The 17,124-nt window shown below is 44.0% G+C and overlaps 1 protein-coding gene across 1 annotated transcript in view; it reads left to right on the top strand.

The window, feature by feature from the left end:
* slc45a2 (solute carrier family 45 member 2) overlaps positions 1-17,124 on the top strand; it is an 88,714-nt gene that overhangs the window by 13,467 nt on the left and 58,123 nt on the right. The window contains exons 3-4 of the mRNA XM_070860117.1: positions 7,714-8,048; positions 8,655-8,798. Coding sequence (XP_070716218.1) covers positions 7,714-8,048; positions 8,655-8,798 — 479 coding nt within the window. The remainder of the gene's footprint in view (positions 1-7,713; positions 8,049-8,654; positions 8,799-17,124) is intronic.

Below are 17,124 nucleotides of genomic sequence, written 5' to 3'. Positions count from 1 at the left end.
AGGTCTCGTTGCACCTCCACTTTTCCTAATCTGTCACCATCCAGATAATATTGTCTTCCTATTTCTGCCACCAAGGTGGATAACCTCACATTTATCTAAATTATGCTGCAATTGCCATGCATTTGCCCACTCACCTAATCTGTCCAAATCACCCTGCAGCCTCTTAGCATCCTCCTGACAGCTCACACTGCCATCTAGCTTACTGGCATCTGCAAACGTGGAGATATTACATTCAATTCCTTCGTCTAAATCATTAATGTATATTGTAAATAGCTGGGGTCCCAGCACTGAACCTTGCGGTACCCCACTAGTCACCCACTCGTTTATTCCTACTCTTTGCTTCCTGTCTGCCAACCAGTTCTCTATCCATGTCAATATATTACCCCCAATACCATGTGCTTTAATTTTGCACACTAATCTCTTGTGTGGGACTTTGTCAAAAGCCTTTTGAAAGTCCAAATACACCACATCCACTGGTTCTTCCTTGTCCACTCTACTAGTTACATCCTCAAAAAATTCCAGAAGATTTGTCAAGCATGATTTCCCTTTCATAAATCCATGCTGACTTGGACTGATCCTGTCACTGCTTTCCAAATGCGCTGCTATTACAACTTTAATAATTGATTCCAGCATTTTCCCCACCACTGATGTCAGGCTAACTGGTCCATAATTCCCTGTTTTTTCTCTCCCTCCTTTTTTAAAAAGTGGGATTACAGCTATCCTCCAATCCATAGGAACTGAACCAGAGTCCATGGAATGTTGGAAAATGACCACCAATGCATCTACTATTTCTAGGGCCACTTCCTTAAGTACTCTGGGTTGAAGTTTCCCTGACTCATTGGCTTTTTGTAACACGCAACCAATTCCATATGACAATGCGTCACAGGCCAAAACTAAACGTTTACATGGGTAATAATGTACCAGCGGCTTGTTCGAGCAAAGCAGATTGGTTGCTTTCTCGAAAGCTCTGTCTTGCAATGTGCCCCACACCCAGTTGTTGCCTTTTCTCAATAGCATGTTCAAGTAAGGTGCTCAATTTAGGTAGGAAGTTACCAAAGTAGTTGAGTAGACCCAGTAACGAACGCAGCTCCATCACGTTCTGCAGCTTGGGTGCCTTCTTGATGGCTTTGGTTTTCACGTCAGTAGGACTGCTGCCATCAGCATCGATTTTCCTCCCAAAGAATTCATCCTCCGGTGCCATGAGGACGCACTTCGAGCGTTTAAGTCTGAGTCCCACTCTGTCCAAATGCAGGAGAACCTCTTCCAGGTTGTTCAGATGTTCCTTGGAGTCACAACCGGTGATCAGGATGTCATCTTGGAACACGACGGTTCTGGGAACGGACTTCAGCAGACTTTCCATATTCCTTCTGGAATATTGCTGCAGCCGAGCGAATTCCAAACAGAAATAAACAGTCCTTTGTGCGTGTTAATGCATGTAAGTCTTTTCGACATCTCGACCATCTCCTGCGTCATATAGGCCGACGTCAAGTCCAGTTTTGTGAACAACTTCCCTCCGGCTAGCGTCGCAAACAAGTCATCAGCCTTCGGTAACAGATACTGATCTTGTTTTGAAACCCTGCTGATCGTAGCCTTGCAGTCTCCACAGATTCTGATTGTGGCATCACTTTTCAGCACAGGAACAATGGGGGTGGCCCATTCATTAAATTCAATCGGTGATATGATCTCTTCACGCTGGAGTCTGTCCAGTTCAATTTCAACCTTCTGCCTCATCATATACGGCACTGCCCAAGCTTTATAATGGACGGGTCTTGCATCTGAGTCCACGTGGATCTGCACCTTACCTCCCGTGAAGTTGCCAATACACGGTTCGAACAGCGAGGGGAACTTGCTCAATACTTGGGCACATGTATCTTCCCCCGACAACAACGCCTTTATGTCATTCCAGTCGCACCTGATTTTCTCCAACGAGCTCCTGCCAAGCAGCGTTGGGCCATTGCCTGAAACAATCCGCAGCGGTAGCTCGTGAACCGCACTATTATACAACACATTAATTTGTGCACTGCCAATCACCTTTCTCAGTTCTGTGGTGTACGTGCACAACTTGGCATTAACAGGGCTCAGCCTGGTCCTCGCAGTTTTAGTGTCCCACAGCTTATTAACTGCCCTTTCGTTCATGATCGATTGACTCGCCCCTGTGTCCAGTTCCATCGATACCGGTATCCCATTAAACTTCACGTTAATCAAAATTGGTTTACTCTTGGTTATGAAAGAGTACAGTCCATACATTTCCTCCTCCGCCATCTTGGATTGCGTATCCGGATCCGCGCTAGTCTGACTCTCATCCTCCACATGGTGTGTTGCAGCTCGCTTGCTCATCTGCGGACACTTGCGCTGGAGATGCCCCACACTCAGACAGCCTTTACAACTATTTTAAATCGGCACTGCTGGTGGCGATGATTTCCCCCACAATGCCAACATGGAGAAGTCGGATACATTCCCGCTGGGGACTTTAGGCAGCCACAGGTTTCGCGAACGCAGCAGGATAGGCCCTGCCATGTTCCGTTCTGCGAAACGCCGAATCAATTGCACTTACAGTACTTGCCGAGGTTCGGTTCTTCACTGACATTTGCTTTAAACTCCAGTCCGTCGTCATACACGATTGAACAATCTGGGTGCCCCTTTTTAAATCCAACTCCTCCACAGCCAGAAGTTTGCGCAGAATCACCTTGTGGTTGATACCGATAACAAAGAAGTCCCGCAGCATGTCAGCCAACCCCGTCCCGAACTTGCACGGTCCCGCTAGACGTCTCAGGTCGGCAACGAATTCCGCCGCGCTCTGGCCCTCTGATCGAACGTGTGTATAAAACTTGTATCTGGAGATGATGATGCCATCGTCTGGCTTGAGGTGCTCCCATACCAATGTACACAACTACTTGCATGTTTTCTCTGTTGGATCATTGGCATGAGTAGATTCTTTATCAGACTGTAAATCTTTGAACCGCACACAGCGTGAAACACGGCCTGGTGCCGATCTGCATCGTCGACCCCCTTCATTTTGTTGGCCACGAAGTACTGGTTCAAATGGCTCACAAAATCTGCCCAATCTTCTCCCTCCACGAATAGCTTTAAAAATCCAATCGTGCTCATTTTGCAAACAAAGGTTCTTGTATTCTCGTCACCAAATGTTATGTATGCAATAAAGGTTCAAACTGAGTACTGTTTAACTAAGCAAGGTACGATCTTGCTTGTGCTTTATTTAGTCCCAAAGTGTCTGACTCACCAAATGGCTGGCCTTTTATGCTAGAGCAGCACCATGTGCATGCTGCTCAGTGGCCTCCAACAATGACACCATCTGGTGGCTACAAATAGCATGTACATACATGACAGTTATCTCTGTTCTTTTGCCTCCTGGAACTAGGGTTTGAATCCATCTCTGAAACAAAATGCTGTGAGGGTCCTACATGAAATAAAGTTAATTAGCTACAACCCAGTTCCTAGTGGATGTTGATTCACATTATAAAACTACCCTCAAATTTGCAATCTCACTCGTCCTCAAGAATGACCTTTGTGGGAAGTGGAAAATTCCCATTGCTGTAATTGAATTCCCACTGGTATAATCGGAATACAATCATAATATGGGGTCTTGTTAAAATCAACAAGGAAAGTGAGGGGAAAAAAGTTATTTAAAAATCTGACACTCCAGTGCTGCACTGTCAGAGCTGCCATCTTTTGGATTAGCCGTTAAACCAGGTGGACATAAAAGATCCCATGGCACTATTTCGAATAAGAACAGGTAAATATAAATTGATCACTAATAAATCCAATGGGGAATTCAGGAGAAACCTCTTTACCCACAGAGTAAAAGAGGGAACTCGCTACCACAAGGAGTAGTTGAGGCGATTAGCATAGATTCATTTAAGGGGAAGCTAGATAAACACTTGAGGGAGAAAGGAATAGAAAGACATGTTGATGAGGTTGGATGAAGAAGGATGGGAGGAGGCTCGGGTGGAACATAAACACCGGCATGGATCTGTTGGGCCTAGGCCTGTTTCTGTGCTATTAATATTATGTAATACTATGTAAAAAATCTGTTGGAATATGTGCATATAAAAGGGATTGCAGGTGCAGATAACCAAAGGCTGTATCTAATCTAGGGATGTTGTGACCATCTATATGCCAAAACCTGTCAGGGTTAGTGAGTTATTGGGAGGGATTTTCGACTTCTGCCAAAAATGTGTGAAAATGGTGGATTGGCCATGCCACCCACCTGCAGCTGGCATCGGGAGCCTGAATCATTTTCAGATTCATGCCTCATTTGAATGCAACCAATGACCTGCAGGTACCAAACGAATGCTCCACTACAGCTCGCCAGTTGTGAGAGGGTGGGAGTTCAGGCGGGACTTATACTGAGCCAGTCAGCAGGTTGGGCCAGGGAGAGGGGATATAATCTCAGACGGGTGAAGCACAGATTGGCACCAGTACAGTGGGCTCAAGTTTTGGCCTGAGTTGCTCCTATTTTTTTGGAGCAACTAGTTTAGAATGGAGCATCTTAGAAATTGCAATTCTCGGCATTTAGTTTGCTCCAGTTCTAGTGAGTTAAAATAGTTTCATTTTAGAACAGATTTTTTTTTCAAAAGGGGGCGTGTCCAGCCACTTACGCCTGTTTTACAAGTTTAGGCAGCGAAAACTTACTCCAAACTAACTTAGAATGGAGGAAGTGTAGATTTTTGTATGCTCAGAAAAACCTTGTCTACACATATAAATCAGGCGTAGGGAACGAGAGATGGTGGGGGTGGAGGGGAATTTACAGATATTAAACACTTCACTTTTACAAATAAAGAGCCATCATCAATAATAAATGATAAATAAATCAATAAATCAACCAATAAATCAATTTTAAAAAATTAAAAAATTAAAAATTAAAAATATAATAAAAAATCAATCAATAAATAAAAAATTACGTTTCTAATCACCAACTGCAGCACCGGGAGCCCTCCAACAGCATGCTGGGATGGGTCCCCCACCAGTGTCTCTCTGTTTCTGTCAGTGTCTCTCTCTCTCTCTCGGTCAGTGTCTCTCTGTGTTTCTAACAGCGAGGGGTGGGGGGCAGGAGGGGGGGAGGGAGGTAGGAGAGGGAGAAGAGAGGAGGAAGGGGGGAGAAGAGGGGGAGGGGCGGGAGGGGGAGAGGAGGGGGGAGGGGGAAAGAGGGAGGGAGAGGAGGAGGAGGGGGAGAGAGGGGAGGAGGGGGGAAAGAGGGAGGGAGAGGAGGGGGAGGGGGAGAGCGGGGAGGAGGGGGGAGAGGAAGGGGGAGGGAGGGAAACGGAGGGGGGAAGAGGAGGGAAGAGGAGAGGAGAGGGGGGTTAGAGAGGAGAGCGGGAGGAGAGGAGAGGGAGGCTGAATGGGCCCCACTGAGGATGTCAAAGCCGGGCTGCCGAACACTTCGGGGGGAGGGTCTGCCCCCAGCAAGATGCCAGGCGGGCGGGCCCCACCGAGGACGTGGAGGGGGAGAGAGGAGGGGGAACAGCTGAAATGGGAGGGAGGGAGGGGGGAAGCAGGAGCTGAACGGGAGGGAGGGGGTGGGGGGAAGCGCGACTTGAACGGGAGGGAGGGAGGGGGGTGATCAGGAGCTGAACGGGAGGGAGGGGGTGGGGGGAAGCGGGACTTGAACGGGAGCTGAATGGGTGGGAGGGAGGGAGGCCCGAGTCCGATCTTCACCCTGGGAGCCCATTCGACCAGGGCACGAGGCGGCATGCTTCGGGCCCCTCCCACGCAGCCTCGGGAGCCTGGAGCTACTGCACATGCGCGCACACTCTAGCACGCATGTGCAGAGGTCCCGGCACTGTTTTTAGCGCAGGGACCTGGCTCCTCCCCCGGCCCCTTGTGCTGCACCACGCTGAGCACGAAGACGTCCTGAGGAGACCGGAGAATCACAAGGTAAGTTTTCGGCGCCCTTTTTATTCCAGAAAATCGGCGCACTTTATGGAGGTGCGCCGCTCTTACAGAGGATGGAAACTTGGGCCCAGTGTGTCTGAGTAAAGCCAGGAGGACCACTCTGAAAGGAAATGAAAACAAGGTTTGGTGCCCTTTTGTGGCATAGGCACAAGTGGTCCCTTTAAAGGACGACTGGTCAGACCATTTACCACTTAGTAAATAAACGGAGTGTGCACAGTGCATGCTCTGCCCTTTTGTACTCACCAACAACAGCATCGGTCCTCAATTTGCATTTTCAATTTTAAAGGGGTTGCAAGAACTGAGAGACCTGAGAATGCACAAATCGTTGAAGTTGGCAGGACAGGTTAACAAAGCAGTTAATAAAGCATATGGGATCCTGAGCTTTATAAACTGAGGCATAGAGTACAAAAGCCAGGAGTTCATGCTAAACCTATATAAAAAATCTAGTTAGTCCCCAGCTGGAGTATTGTATCCAGTTCTGGGCACCACACTTTAGGAAGGGAGTGAAGACTTTGGTGAGTTTACTAAATGATTTCAGAGTTGAGGGATTACAGTTATGTTGACAGACTGCAGAAGCTGGGGTTGTTCTCCTTACAGCAAGAAGGCTAAGAGGAGATTTGATAGAGGTGTTTAAAATTATGAAGGGTTTAGATAGAGTAACTAAAGAGAGACTGTTTCCAATGGCTAAAGGGTCGATAACCAGAGGACACAGATTTAAGGTGATTGGCAAAGGAACCAGAGGGGTAACATGAGGAAAAACTGTTTTATGCAACGAGTGGTTAGGATATGGAATTCACTCCCCGATAGGGTGGTGGATACATATTCAATAGTAGCCTTCAAAAGGGAATTGGATAAATACTTAAATACGAAAAAATTGCAGGGTTATGGGGAAAGAACAGGGGAGTGGGATTAACGGAATTGCTCTTCGAAAGAGCTGGCGCAGACTCAATGGCCTCCTTCTGTGCTGTACTATTCTATGATTCTATGAATTACAGCCAGTGTTTAATCTCCACACAGGCCTCCTCCCATTCTTATTACTTCATCTCATTCTATCGACATAGAGACCAATCAGAACCAGGTGGGCATGCTGCTCACCTATTTTCAGAAAATTGCATCAGGTGGGCTTCGGGTGTTCAAGAAGAAGATTGTTTTTCCACTGCTGGTCATCTGTTTTTCAGGCATGAAATGGTCAGATAGCATTTGAAAATCGCTCATTTTATGTTAGATTCAGATCCTGGAGCTAATGTTCAATTATTTTTAGGGGACAGGGGGCAATTTCTGAGTTCTTTCTTATTTTGGAAACTTTTCCTGTGGTCATTCATCTTTTTGAGATATTGAGTAAGTTGGGTGGCGTGCATTCCAGTTCAAATACATGAGTTTGAATAAAATCTGTGAGCTGAATAAGGCTCTGCGTTTTGAAAATCAAACTTATAATTAACATTTTAATATTTTAATTATTTTTATTGAAACAACAATGTTGGTGGGGCTTTGGGGAGTTGCTGAGTACAACAGTGGGTGATGGCTGAGTTAATACATATAACTCAAATTCCATGTATTCTTGTTTTCTGTTAATTCAGGTCCCTTAGGCTGTCAGATTTAGCAATCTCCCCAAGCTAGTTTACTAATGCATCACCATCACCTACTGTTTAAAAAAAAATGAGTGAAGGAACTTATTATTGTTCTCTAACTTATTTGGAACCGGATACTGATGATGACACTGCTGGGCTAAACAGTGGCAATTACTTTGACACAAATTGCTCCCTTTCGATACATTTTAATGACTGCTTTCTCTTTCTGTAGGCCTTGGAGGTGCTGTAGGCTACCTAGCTGGTGCCATAGAATGGAAAAACACTTTTCTGGGACGTATTTTAGGATCTGAATATCAGGTTATTTACGTTTTCGCAACAACTATTTTCACTATATTTCTAATAATACACCTGTTTAGCATTCCGGAAATTCCATTTGATCAAGATGTAGATCTTCAGAAATCATGTTTGTTGGAAAATAATAATCCTGACTATGGAACCATTGAGAGTCCAGCAGATGGTCACCATGATCCAGGTTTTAAAAAGCCAAGATCTTTGTCAGTGGTGGGAGAATCGCAAATCGACTCCATTAAACCACCAGAGGAAAAGGTAATTATGATTTAGTGTGAGTTTTATTTTAAAATACAGGGAATATTTTTTTGAATAGTTTATTCAAGGATCATTGTATTCTAAATCAATTTAAAGGTTTCTTCATAATTGTTTGGTTTCCATGATGGGACCACTTGATGTATCTATAGAGAAGGCATTTTCAATAATATGTCACATACTGCATTTTCTTTAAAAAAAAACTTTTCATGTATTTAGAGAGTTAGCAAGGATACAAATAATTATTTTTAAATATCATGGAAAACTTCAAAGAAGAGAAAACTCTCTGAAAATGTATTTTTAATTCCAAAGACATTTTTATTTGACCTCACACAATTATATCAGCCCATTGAGACTATAAACTGAAGAAATAATTACTCAAACCATGGAACAGATAATCACATATGAAGATAGGAAAAGATGTGTTTTCTATTTATATCACACACATGGCTTCCATCTCCATAAAATATTTTTGTATTTCAGCAGAACTGCCCCCACAACTTGCGCAGTAGCGCTTTGTAGAGGATTTGGGAAAGTTTACACAGATTGGAGTGGTTATTGGTGAAAGTGAATTTAGCTGCACTAATATATTTTTATATTTGTTTTTAGGAACTGAAACGTATAACCCTAAAGTCCCTGGTTAAAGCTCTGTTCAATATGCCTTCTCATTATCGTTTTTTGTGTGTTAGTCACCTCATCGGATGGACAGCATTTCTCTCAACTATGCTATTTTTCACTGACTTCACAGGACAGGTAAAAATAAAATGTGTAATTGCCTAATCTTGAGTTTAAAATTACTGCTGATGTTTCTTGACAAATTTTAATAACAAGAAAATAAATTAATACAGCCAAATTGTATTTTCCATTCCCATGAATGTCTCATAACATATTTATAGGTGTGTATTATCTTTTCTGACCAATTGTTCTGCCGACATGCATTTATTTGGTGCCTTATCATGCCATTAGGATGTCCCAAAGTACTTTACAGCCAATGAATTACCAGCAGCCTATTTGTGCACAACAAGGACTCACAAACAAAATAATTCAATGATCAGATCATCTGGTTCTGATGGGGTTGGTTGAGGGTGAAATATTGACCAGGACTGAAGCACTCACTGCTCTTCTTCAAATTGTACCATGGGATTTTTGCATCAAGCTGAGTAGACAGATATGGCCGTGGTTTAATATTTCATCCAAAATACAGCATTTCTGACAATGCAGTACTCCCTGAGTATTGCACTGAAGTGGCTGCCTAGATTATGTGCTCAAGGCCTTAGTAAGGCTTTAATACATGATCTTCAACTCAGAGGAGAGCATTACCAACTCATCTAAGTTGACACGCTGGGTGAATATTATCTGTGTGTAGCAAAGTGGTAATCTGGTGTATAGTAAACATGTTTATGATTTTGCTACAAATAACGAATAGAGAAAACCTTCCCTTCAGCTGCTAAAAGGTTTTATAATTTCAGAAGATAAAATTTTAATAATTTTCACCATTTACTTCTTCCGAAATGCTGCCCTCTATACTTTGTGAATTGTTTGAAATTGACCTTTTCAGATCGTCACCCAAAACCTGCAGTCCTTTGCTCAATGCCTCCACGTTGAATTGACAGACTTGCCTGGATTTCTCATGAAGTAGGGAAAGGTTGGCAGATGCTCCTGCAGTTGCTATTTTCTTCAGCCGCAATGAGCTGAGCTCTTCTCGGATGTTTGCTCTGCCGTATTCACACGGCAGGTCTTGAGGTTTTTGTCATTGCGGTTGTGTTCTTCCCTCCCCTCAATCCTTTGCATCTTTTTTTGACATTTCCAATGTTCTTCAATTGAAATTTCTTTGTCAAACTGTTGTAAATGTACTGGAGACCTTTTTAAATGTCACCTTAATGTAATTCCATAATTGAATGCCAAATCAATGGATTTGACTCTAAGGATTTTTCAGGATCTAGTTCTGGCGAATGAAGTGGGGTAAGAAGAGCATGTTTTAGTGGGAGAGCATTTGGGAAACAGTGATCACAATATCATTAGGCTTATAGTAGTTATGGAAAGGGACAAGTAAAGATCGAAGGCGAAGATGCTCAACTGGAGGAAGGCTAATTTCAGTGTGCTGAAAAGGAATCTGGCCCAGGTGGATTGGAAGCAAAGATTGGCAGGTCAAACAGTAAATGAGCAATGGAAGGCCTTCAAAGAGGAGGTAGTTCGGGTATAGACTAGACATGTTCCCACGAGGGGGAAAGTAAGGACATTCAAAGCTAAAGCTCCTTGAATGACTAAAGATATGAGGCCGAAATTCAGTTGCTTAGCACCACCCATTAGTGCCCGAGAGGGATGCTCACAGGCCGCTAAGCTCCTATCGACCGAGCGTCGCGCTAGCAGCACCTCCCGGGATCCTTAGTAGAGGTTCACCGATGGTGCTAACAGTTAGCATTGTGCACTCTAGCGCCATCCACTTGGTGGCGTAGATGTGTGTGCAACGCCTCGTTAGCGCCGCGGTCGCAAACTTCATTGGGTTTGCCTGACGCTAATCGCGACTGGGAATGCAGGCATTCCCCAATCTCCCAGGGCGATAAGGAGATAGCTGAGCAGGTAGGTGTCCATAAGTTTCGATTTTTGAATTTCCATTTCGTTATTGTGCACTTATTTCACCTTGATTGTTATGCAACAGTCGTCAAAGGAGTTCCAGTCCATTTTTTTCCAGTCTTCAGGTAGTCCATCAGATCTCATCTTTAGGCACTGGGATGCCAGATTCCTACCGCCAAAATTTCAGTTGCGATACCGCACTACTGCCCCAGGAATCAGGGTTAGCGCCCTAAGAGGAGTGTGGAACGTTTCACTTCGCGGTCGACTCCTCTCTTGGGGTGCTAAAATTGAATTGGAGGCATTAAACATCACCCGGCACTAAAGTTAGCGACCAGGCGGTGTCACCGCCTTAAACGGGGCTATACTGAATTTCCAGCCATAAGGGTTTAAAATGAAACAGCAAAAGGAGGTTTATGATGAATGTCAGATTCATAGAGTAGAGAATCAAGCAAAATACAAAAAGTACAGAGGAGAACTGAAAGAGGACATAAGAGGGGTAAAGAGAGTTTATGAGTAACGATTAGTGTGTAACATAAAAGGAAATATTTAAGTCTTCTAAGCATAACAGGCTGGATTTTCGGTCTTTTGCTGCCCCTGTTAGTGCTCCGGAGGGGTGGCAATGGCGACGGTAAGTATTTCCGGACAGGTGGCTAGCATCCAGTGCCCCGCCGGGACTTTTGGTGCTGGTTTTGATGGGGCGTGGAGCATTACCACCCAGAAGAGGGGAGCCAGTGTACTACTTCCCTAGTTGCAGCAACGGCTTGATTTTTGCCTGTTGCCCGATCAGTAGCGCTTCGTAAAGTGCCCTGCTGGGAGCGCCTGTGAAAGCTGGTGATCCGAGCTGTAGCAGCTGCAGTGAGGTAAGTAATGTCAACCTCAGGTAAGTGTGATTGTTTTTTATTTTATATTTTTTGCGATTTATGTTGCGGTGGCATGAGTTATTTATAGCAAATGTTTTTGGTGGGGTTTTTTCAGGTTTCCCCCCCATCCTTTCAGAGGCTATCTGTTTAGCTTGGGATTTTCAGTTGCTCAGCCGGTCTTGCACCCTAAGAGAGGCGTGTAACACCTCCGTTAGCGCTCTGCCCCACAGGCACAGGGCATGGCTGAGGTACAAAGTGAATACTTTGCAACTGTCTTCACTAAAGAAGTGCATGCTGCCAATGTCATAGTAAAGGAGGAGGTACTGGAGAAATTGGATAGTATAAAAATAGATATGGGAGTAATGCTAGAGGGCTGGAGGGTTGCCAACATTACATCCATGTTCAAAAAAGAGGAGAGGGATAAACCCGGTAACTACAGGCCAGTCAGCCTAACATAGGTGGCGGGGAATCTTTTAGAGACAATTATCTTGGACAAAATTAATTATCACTTGAAAAAACATGGATTAATAAATGACAGCTAGCACAGATTTGTTAAAGGCAAACCATGTTTGACTAACTTGATTGAGCTCATTGATGAGGTAATGGAGAGGGTTGATGAGGGTAGTGTGGTTGATGTGTATATTGTCTTTCAAAAGGTGCTTGATAAAGTATAACAAAATAGACATTAACAAAGTTGAAGGCCATGGGGTTAAGAGGGCAGTGGCAACATGGGTACAAAATTGACTAAGGGACAGAAAGCAGAGAGTAGTGATGAGCGATTGTTTTTCAGATTGGAGGAAGTCTACAGTGGCGTGTGTCCTGCAAGGTTTGGTATTAGGACTACTGCTATTTTTGACATATATTAATAACCTCGACTTGCGTAAACAATTTCAAAGTTTTCAGATGAGACGAAACTTGGAAATGGTGTAAGCAGTGAGGCAAATAGCAGCAAACTTCAGGAGGACATAGACAGACTGGTGAAATAAGCAGACACGTGGCAAATGGAATTTAATGCAGAGAAATGTGAAGTGATGCTTTTTGGAGGACGAATAAAATAAATGGTACAATTTTCAATGGAGTGCAGGACCATAGAGACCTTGAGGTTTACATACACAAATCTATGAAGGGGGCAGGACAAGTTGATAAGGTTGTTAAAATGCATACGGGATACTTGGTTTTATAATACAGTACAAAAGAAAGTAAGTTATGCTAAACCTTTAGAAATCTCTGGTTAGGCCCCAGCTGGAGTATTGGCCCAGATTTTGTGTTCAGCAGCGAAGTAATCCCCAACATCCCCAGCATTGAAGCACTGACCACACTTGATCAGCTCCGCTGGGCAGGCTACATAGTTTGCATGCCAGACACGAGACTCCCAAAGCAAGCGCTCCACTCGGAACTCATCCACGGCAAACGAGCCAAAGGTGGACAGCGGAAACGTTACAAGGACAACGTTTCAAAACCTCCCTGATAAAGTGCGACATCCCCACTGACACCCGGGAGTCCCTGGCCAAAGACCGCCCTAAGTGGAGGAAGTGCATCCGGGAGGGCGCTGAGTTCCTCAAATCTCGTCGCCGAGAGCATGCAGAAATCAAGCGCAGGCAGCAGCAGGAGCGTGCGGCAAACCAGACTCCCCACCTACCCTTTCCTTCAACCACTGTCTGTCCCACCTGTGACAGAGACTGTGGTTCTTGTATTGGTCTGTACAACCACCTGAGAACTCATGCTAAGCATGGAAACAAGTCTTCCTCAATTCCAAGGGACTACCTATGATGATGAATAGTGCATGCCACTGACCTCGATGAAGGCTGCCCATAAAGATCTAGCGATCTCTGAGGCATGGATTTCACCTCTCCCGACGTGAATTTGAATCTGGTGCCAAATCTAGAGGATCTCCAATGTCCAGCAACAGTGATGTCGTCAAGCTGGCTAAACAGCCAATAATATTGAAGAGTTCTCACAGGCAGCAAACTAGGAAATAAAAATTACTGATTATCCTTAACTTTTTAAATCATTTTACAGAGACCGAAATAAATTTTGGGACGTACCCATGGGATTAAGGTAAAAGCTGAAATATCATAAACAAACTTAAAAAAAAAATCATTCTATTAAAAACCATGACATTTTTATCATTATGGAAGAAATTGATATTTGACAAATATCAAATTAGTTTTTCAGTGCCAGAACGATTGTTCAGCAGTAGTTATGATTTAGTAAGGCATTAAAAACACAGTTACACCTCTTTGGGGGCGGGGGGGGGGGCGGGAGTTTCGAGCGTAAATGCTGAAGTTCTCATCAGCTCATTGATTTCAATTGCTTGCCTGCTGCGGGGAGTTCAAAAGGGTGCCCTGTGGCAGAGCAGGGAATGACTAACTGCAGCTTCTGGATTTCTGCGTTTAACTGCGCATGTGCGGACGCCAGAGGTTGCTATCAGTTTCACAATGACGGCAAATGCTGACAGTTTCACCGTCATTACAACCTCAAATTTTGTGCCATTGTGCTCAGTTCTGGGTACCCTACTTTATGAAGGGTGTCAAGGCCTTGGAGAGGGTGAAGAGGAGGTTTACTAGAATGGTACCAGAGGTGAGGCGCTTCAGTTACGTGGAGAGATTAGAGAAACTGGGATTGTTCTCCTTAGAGCTGAGAAGGTTTAGGGGGCATTAAATAGAGGTTGTTGGGGTAAAAAGAAGACTTTTCTTCAAGGTGCAGTCCCTGAAATAAGGATTCGGCACCTGCCCATATAGCGACCATGGAATCACTCAGACAAAACCTTGGATTCACTTTTTCAATCTTTATTCAAGCATATGCAAGGGAAGCGTTCCAAATGAATCCTCTATGATTGATGGTTTTACACACAGTTATACAGTTTCCGAGGTGTGCGACCCTCCCACAAAACCTTCTATGACCACTTGTTGGTTTACAGCTGATTTACGAAGCTATATTGATTCGTTAACCCTTATCAGACTCGCTGCTGAGTGGTTTCGCAATCTCGCTATCACGTGGGCCGATCTCAGCCTTTTGGAATGTGTTGTTCCACAGTCTTAACCTTGCTCTGACGTTTCCAGCTTGGTCTGCAGTTTTTAAAGATAAACACACAAGCAAAGCTATTCCCCTTAACCTGATTCCATGCCATTCCCTTCTTTGGGTCTTGAATATATAAAGTTTTCATTTTATGTTATACGGCCATTTTCTATCATTAATTAGCGAGTTTTACATACAATCTGTCAATAGGTGATATCTTACAATCCCTACCTTGAGGTCAAGAACTTGCGACTCCTCACAACCCCTTAATACTGATAAGCCCTTTAATCTGGACCATTTTACGTATCAGATCAATTCACTACCTTCAGTACTCACTTTGGTGACAATCTGTCTGTACTTTTTACCCCCTTACAGAGGTGTTCAAAATTATGTGTGGTTTTGATTAAGTAAATAGGAAGAAACTGATGCCACTGGCAGGAGTGTCGGTATCCAGCGGACACAGATTTAAGATCATTGGCTACAGAACCAGAGGGGAGATGAGGAGAATTTTTTTAAGCAGCAAGTGATGATCTGGAATGCATTACCTGATAGGGAAGTGGAAGCAGATTAAATAATAACTTTCAAAAGGGATATACTTGAAGGTGATAAAAAAATTCTGGGCTTTGTGGAAAGAGCAGGTGAGTGGGACTAATTGGAGAGCTCTTTCAAAGAGCCAGTGCAGGTATGATGGGTCGAAGGGCTACCTTCTGTGATGTGATTCTATAATTCTGTGATCAGCCAGGGTTCGTGTTCATGCTCATGATCGCTGCCCAGTGATTCTTGTTGAAAGTTTCATGCATGTAATGAATTTTGAGCGAGAGCAGAATTGGGCTTGACTGTGATCCCATCCACGGCCTGGCAACACCCCATTTTTGCTCACAAATCCGATGCAGTCAATTGGGCAAGGTACGGGAGAGCTTCCAGCCCTTATGAAACTAGTCCAGTAAGAGCACGTTCCCTTCAGGAAACGGGAGAAGAAAAAGAAGAAAAAAAATTGTGAATAATTTACATAGAATTACATTAAATTACCACACGGAAGCATGCCTTTTGGATCAATCAGTCTGTGTTAGTATTTATCCTCCCCATGAACAGTAGACCTAATCCCATGTGCCCACCCTGTTTCCATATGCTTTTGAGAAATTAGGAATAAAATTTCCTTCGGCGGGTAGTGGAATGGCTACCTGTTATACACCCTGCCTGATTTCCCTTTCTATCAAGTCGATACGATATAGAGAAGACTTCTCTGTATAATCGGCAACCGATCCACTCCCGTCTGTCCCTTCCCCACTGCAGTTGAATTTCAACCCCCCCCCTCACCGCCATGTATAGAAATATTAATAGGATGGATTGCATTTCAGAATAGGAAAACTGTAATAGGTTCAACTAATGCCATAAATCAGCTGTGTAGCTGTGTTTACTTTTTGTATTATATACAGATATAGTTTGTGAGGGATGGTTTGATTTCACTTTTATTTTTCCTTGGCCATCAGCAGGTGTTATGCGAAATGGAAATGAGCTCCAGGCTTCCATGAACAAAACACGTAATCTGACCAGCAATGGATTATTCTGTATTTCAAAGGGATAAGTGATAGAAAAACAGCTGAGTGAGTAAAACCAAACAGATCAAAGATTCTTAGGTTGGCTTACGGCTGGCACAGTGCTGAATCAGCTGCTCTTAGACAGGGCAACAGGTGCCGCAAAGGCCTCCGCACTTTGGGCTTAGGGAATAGGAAAATTAACCAGGGCTTTGAAGCCTCATCTCTACCCAATGATTCCCATTGGAAACTTTGTGCAGACCTGGATGAGGACAGGTTTGGCTGTGGTGGTTTCCATGGAAAATAGCTTGTCGACATTCACTGCTTAGGCTCAGACAAGGAAAAATGATTACTTGAGAAGGTACTATAGGCATCTGTGGAACCATACTCAATGTAGTCATCATCTTCAGGAGTGGACAGTAAAAAATATCATGGACTTATACTTAAAATACAATTTCCAATAGAAAAAAGTCTTGGTTCATAAGAATTAGGAACAGGAGTAGGCCATTTAGCCCCTCGAGCCTGCTCCGCCATTCAACAAGATCATGGCTGATCTGGCCATGGACTCAGCTCCACTTACCTGCCCGCTCCCCGTAACCCTTAATTCCCTTATTGGTTAAAAATCTATCAATCTGTGACTTGAATACATTCAATGAGCTAGCCTCAACTGCTTCCTTAGTCACAGAATTCCACAGATTCACAACCCTCTGGGAGAAGAAATTCTTTCTCAACTCGGTTTTAAATTGGCTTCCCCGTATTTTGAGGTTGTGCCCCCTAGTTCTAGTCTCCCCGACCAGTGGAAACAACCTCTCTGCCTCTATCTTGTCTATCCCTTTCATTATTTTAAATGTTTCTATAAGATCACCCCTCATCCTTCTGAACTCCAACGAGTAAAGACCCAGCCTACTCAATCTATCATCATAAGGTAACCCCCTCATCTCCGGAATCAGCCTCGTGAATCGTCTCTGTACCCCCTCCAAAGCTAGTATATCCTTCCTTAAGTAAGGTGACCAAAACTGCACGCAGTACTCTAGGTGCGGCCTCACCAATACCCTGTACAGTTGCAGCAACACCTCCCTGCTTTTGTACTCC

This window comes from Pristiophorus japonicus, chromosome 2 (genome assembly GCF_044704955.1).
Source record: "Pristiophorus japonicus isolate sPriJap1 chromosome 2, sPriJap1.hap1, whole genome shotgun sequence".
In the NCBI taxonomy this organism is placed as follows: domain Eukaryota; kingdom Metazoa; phylum Chordata; class Chondrichthyes; family Pristiophoridae; genus Pristiophorus; species Pristiophorus japonicus.
Note: the sequence above shows the minus strand (reverse complement) of the source record. Positions and strands in the feature narration are given on the sequence as shown.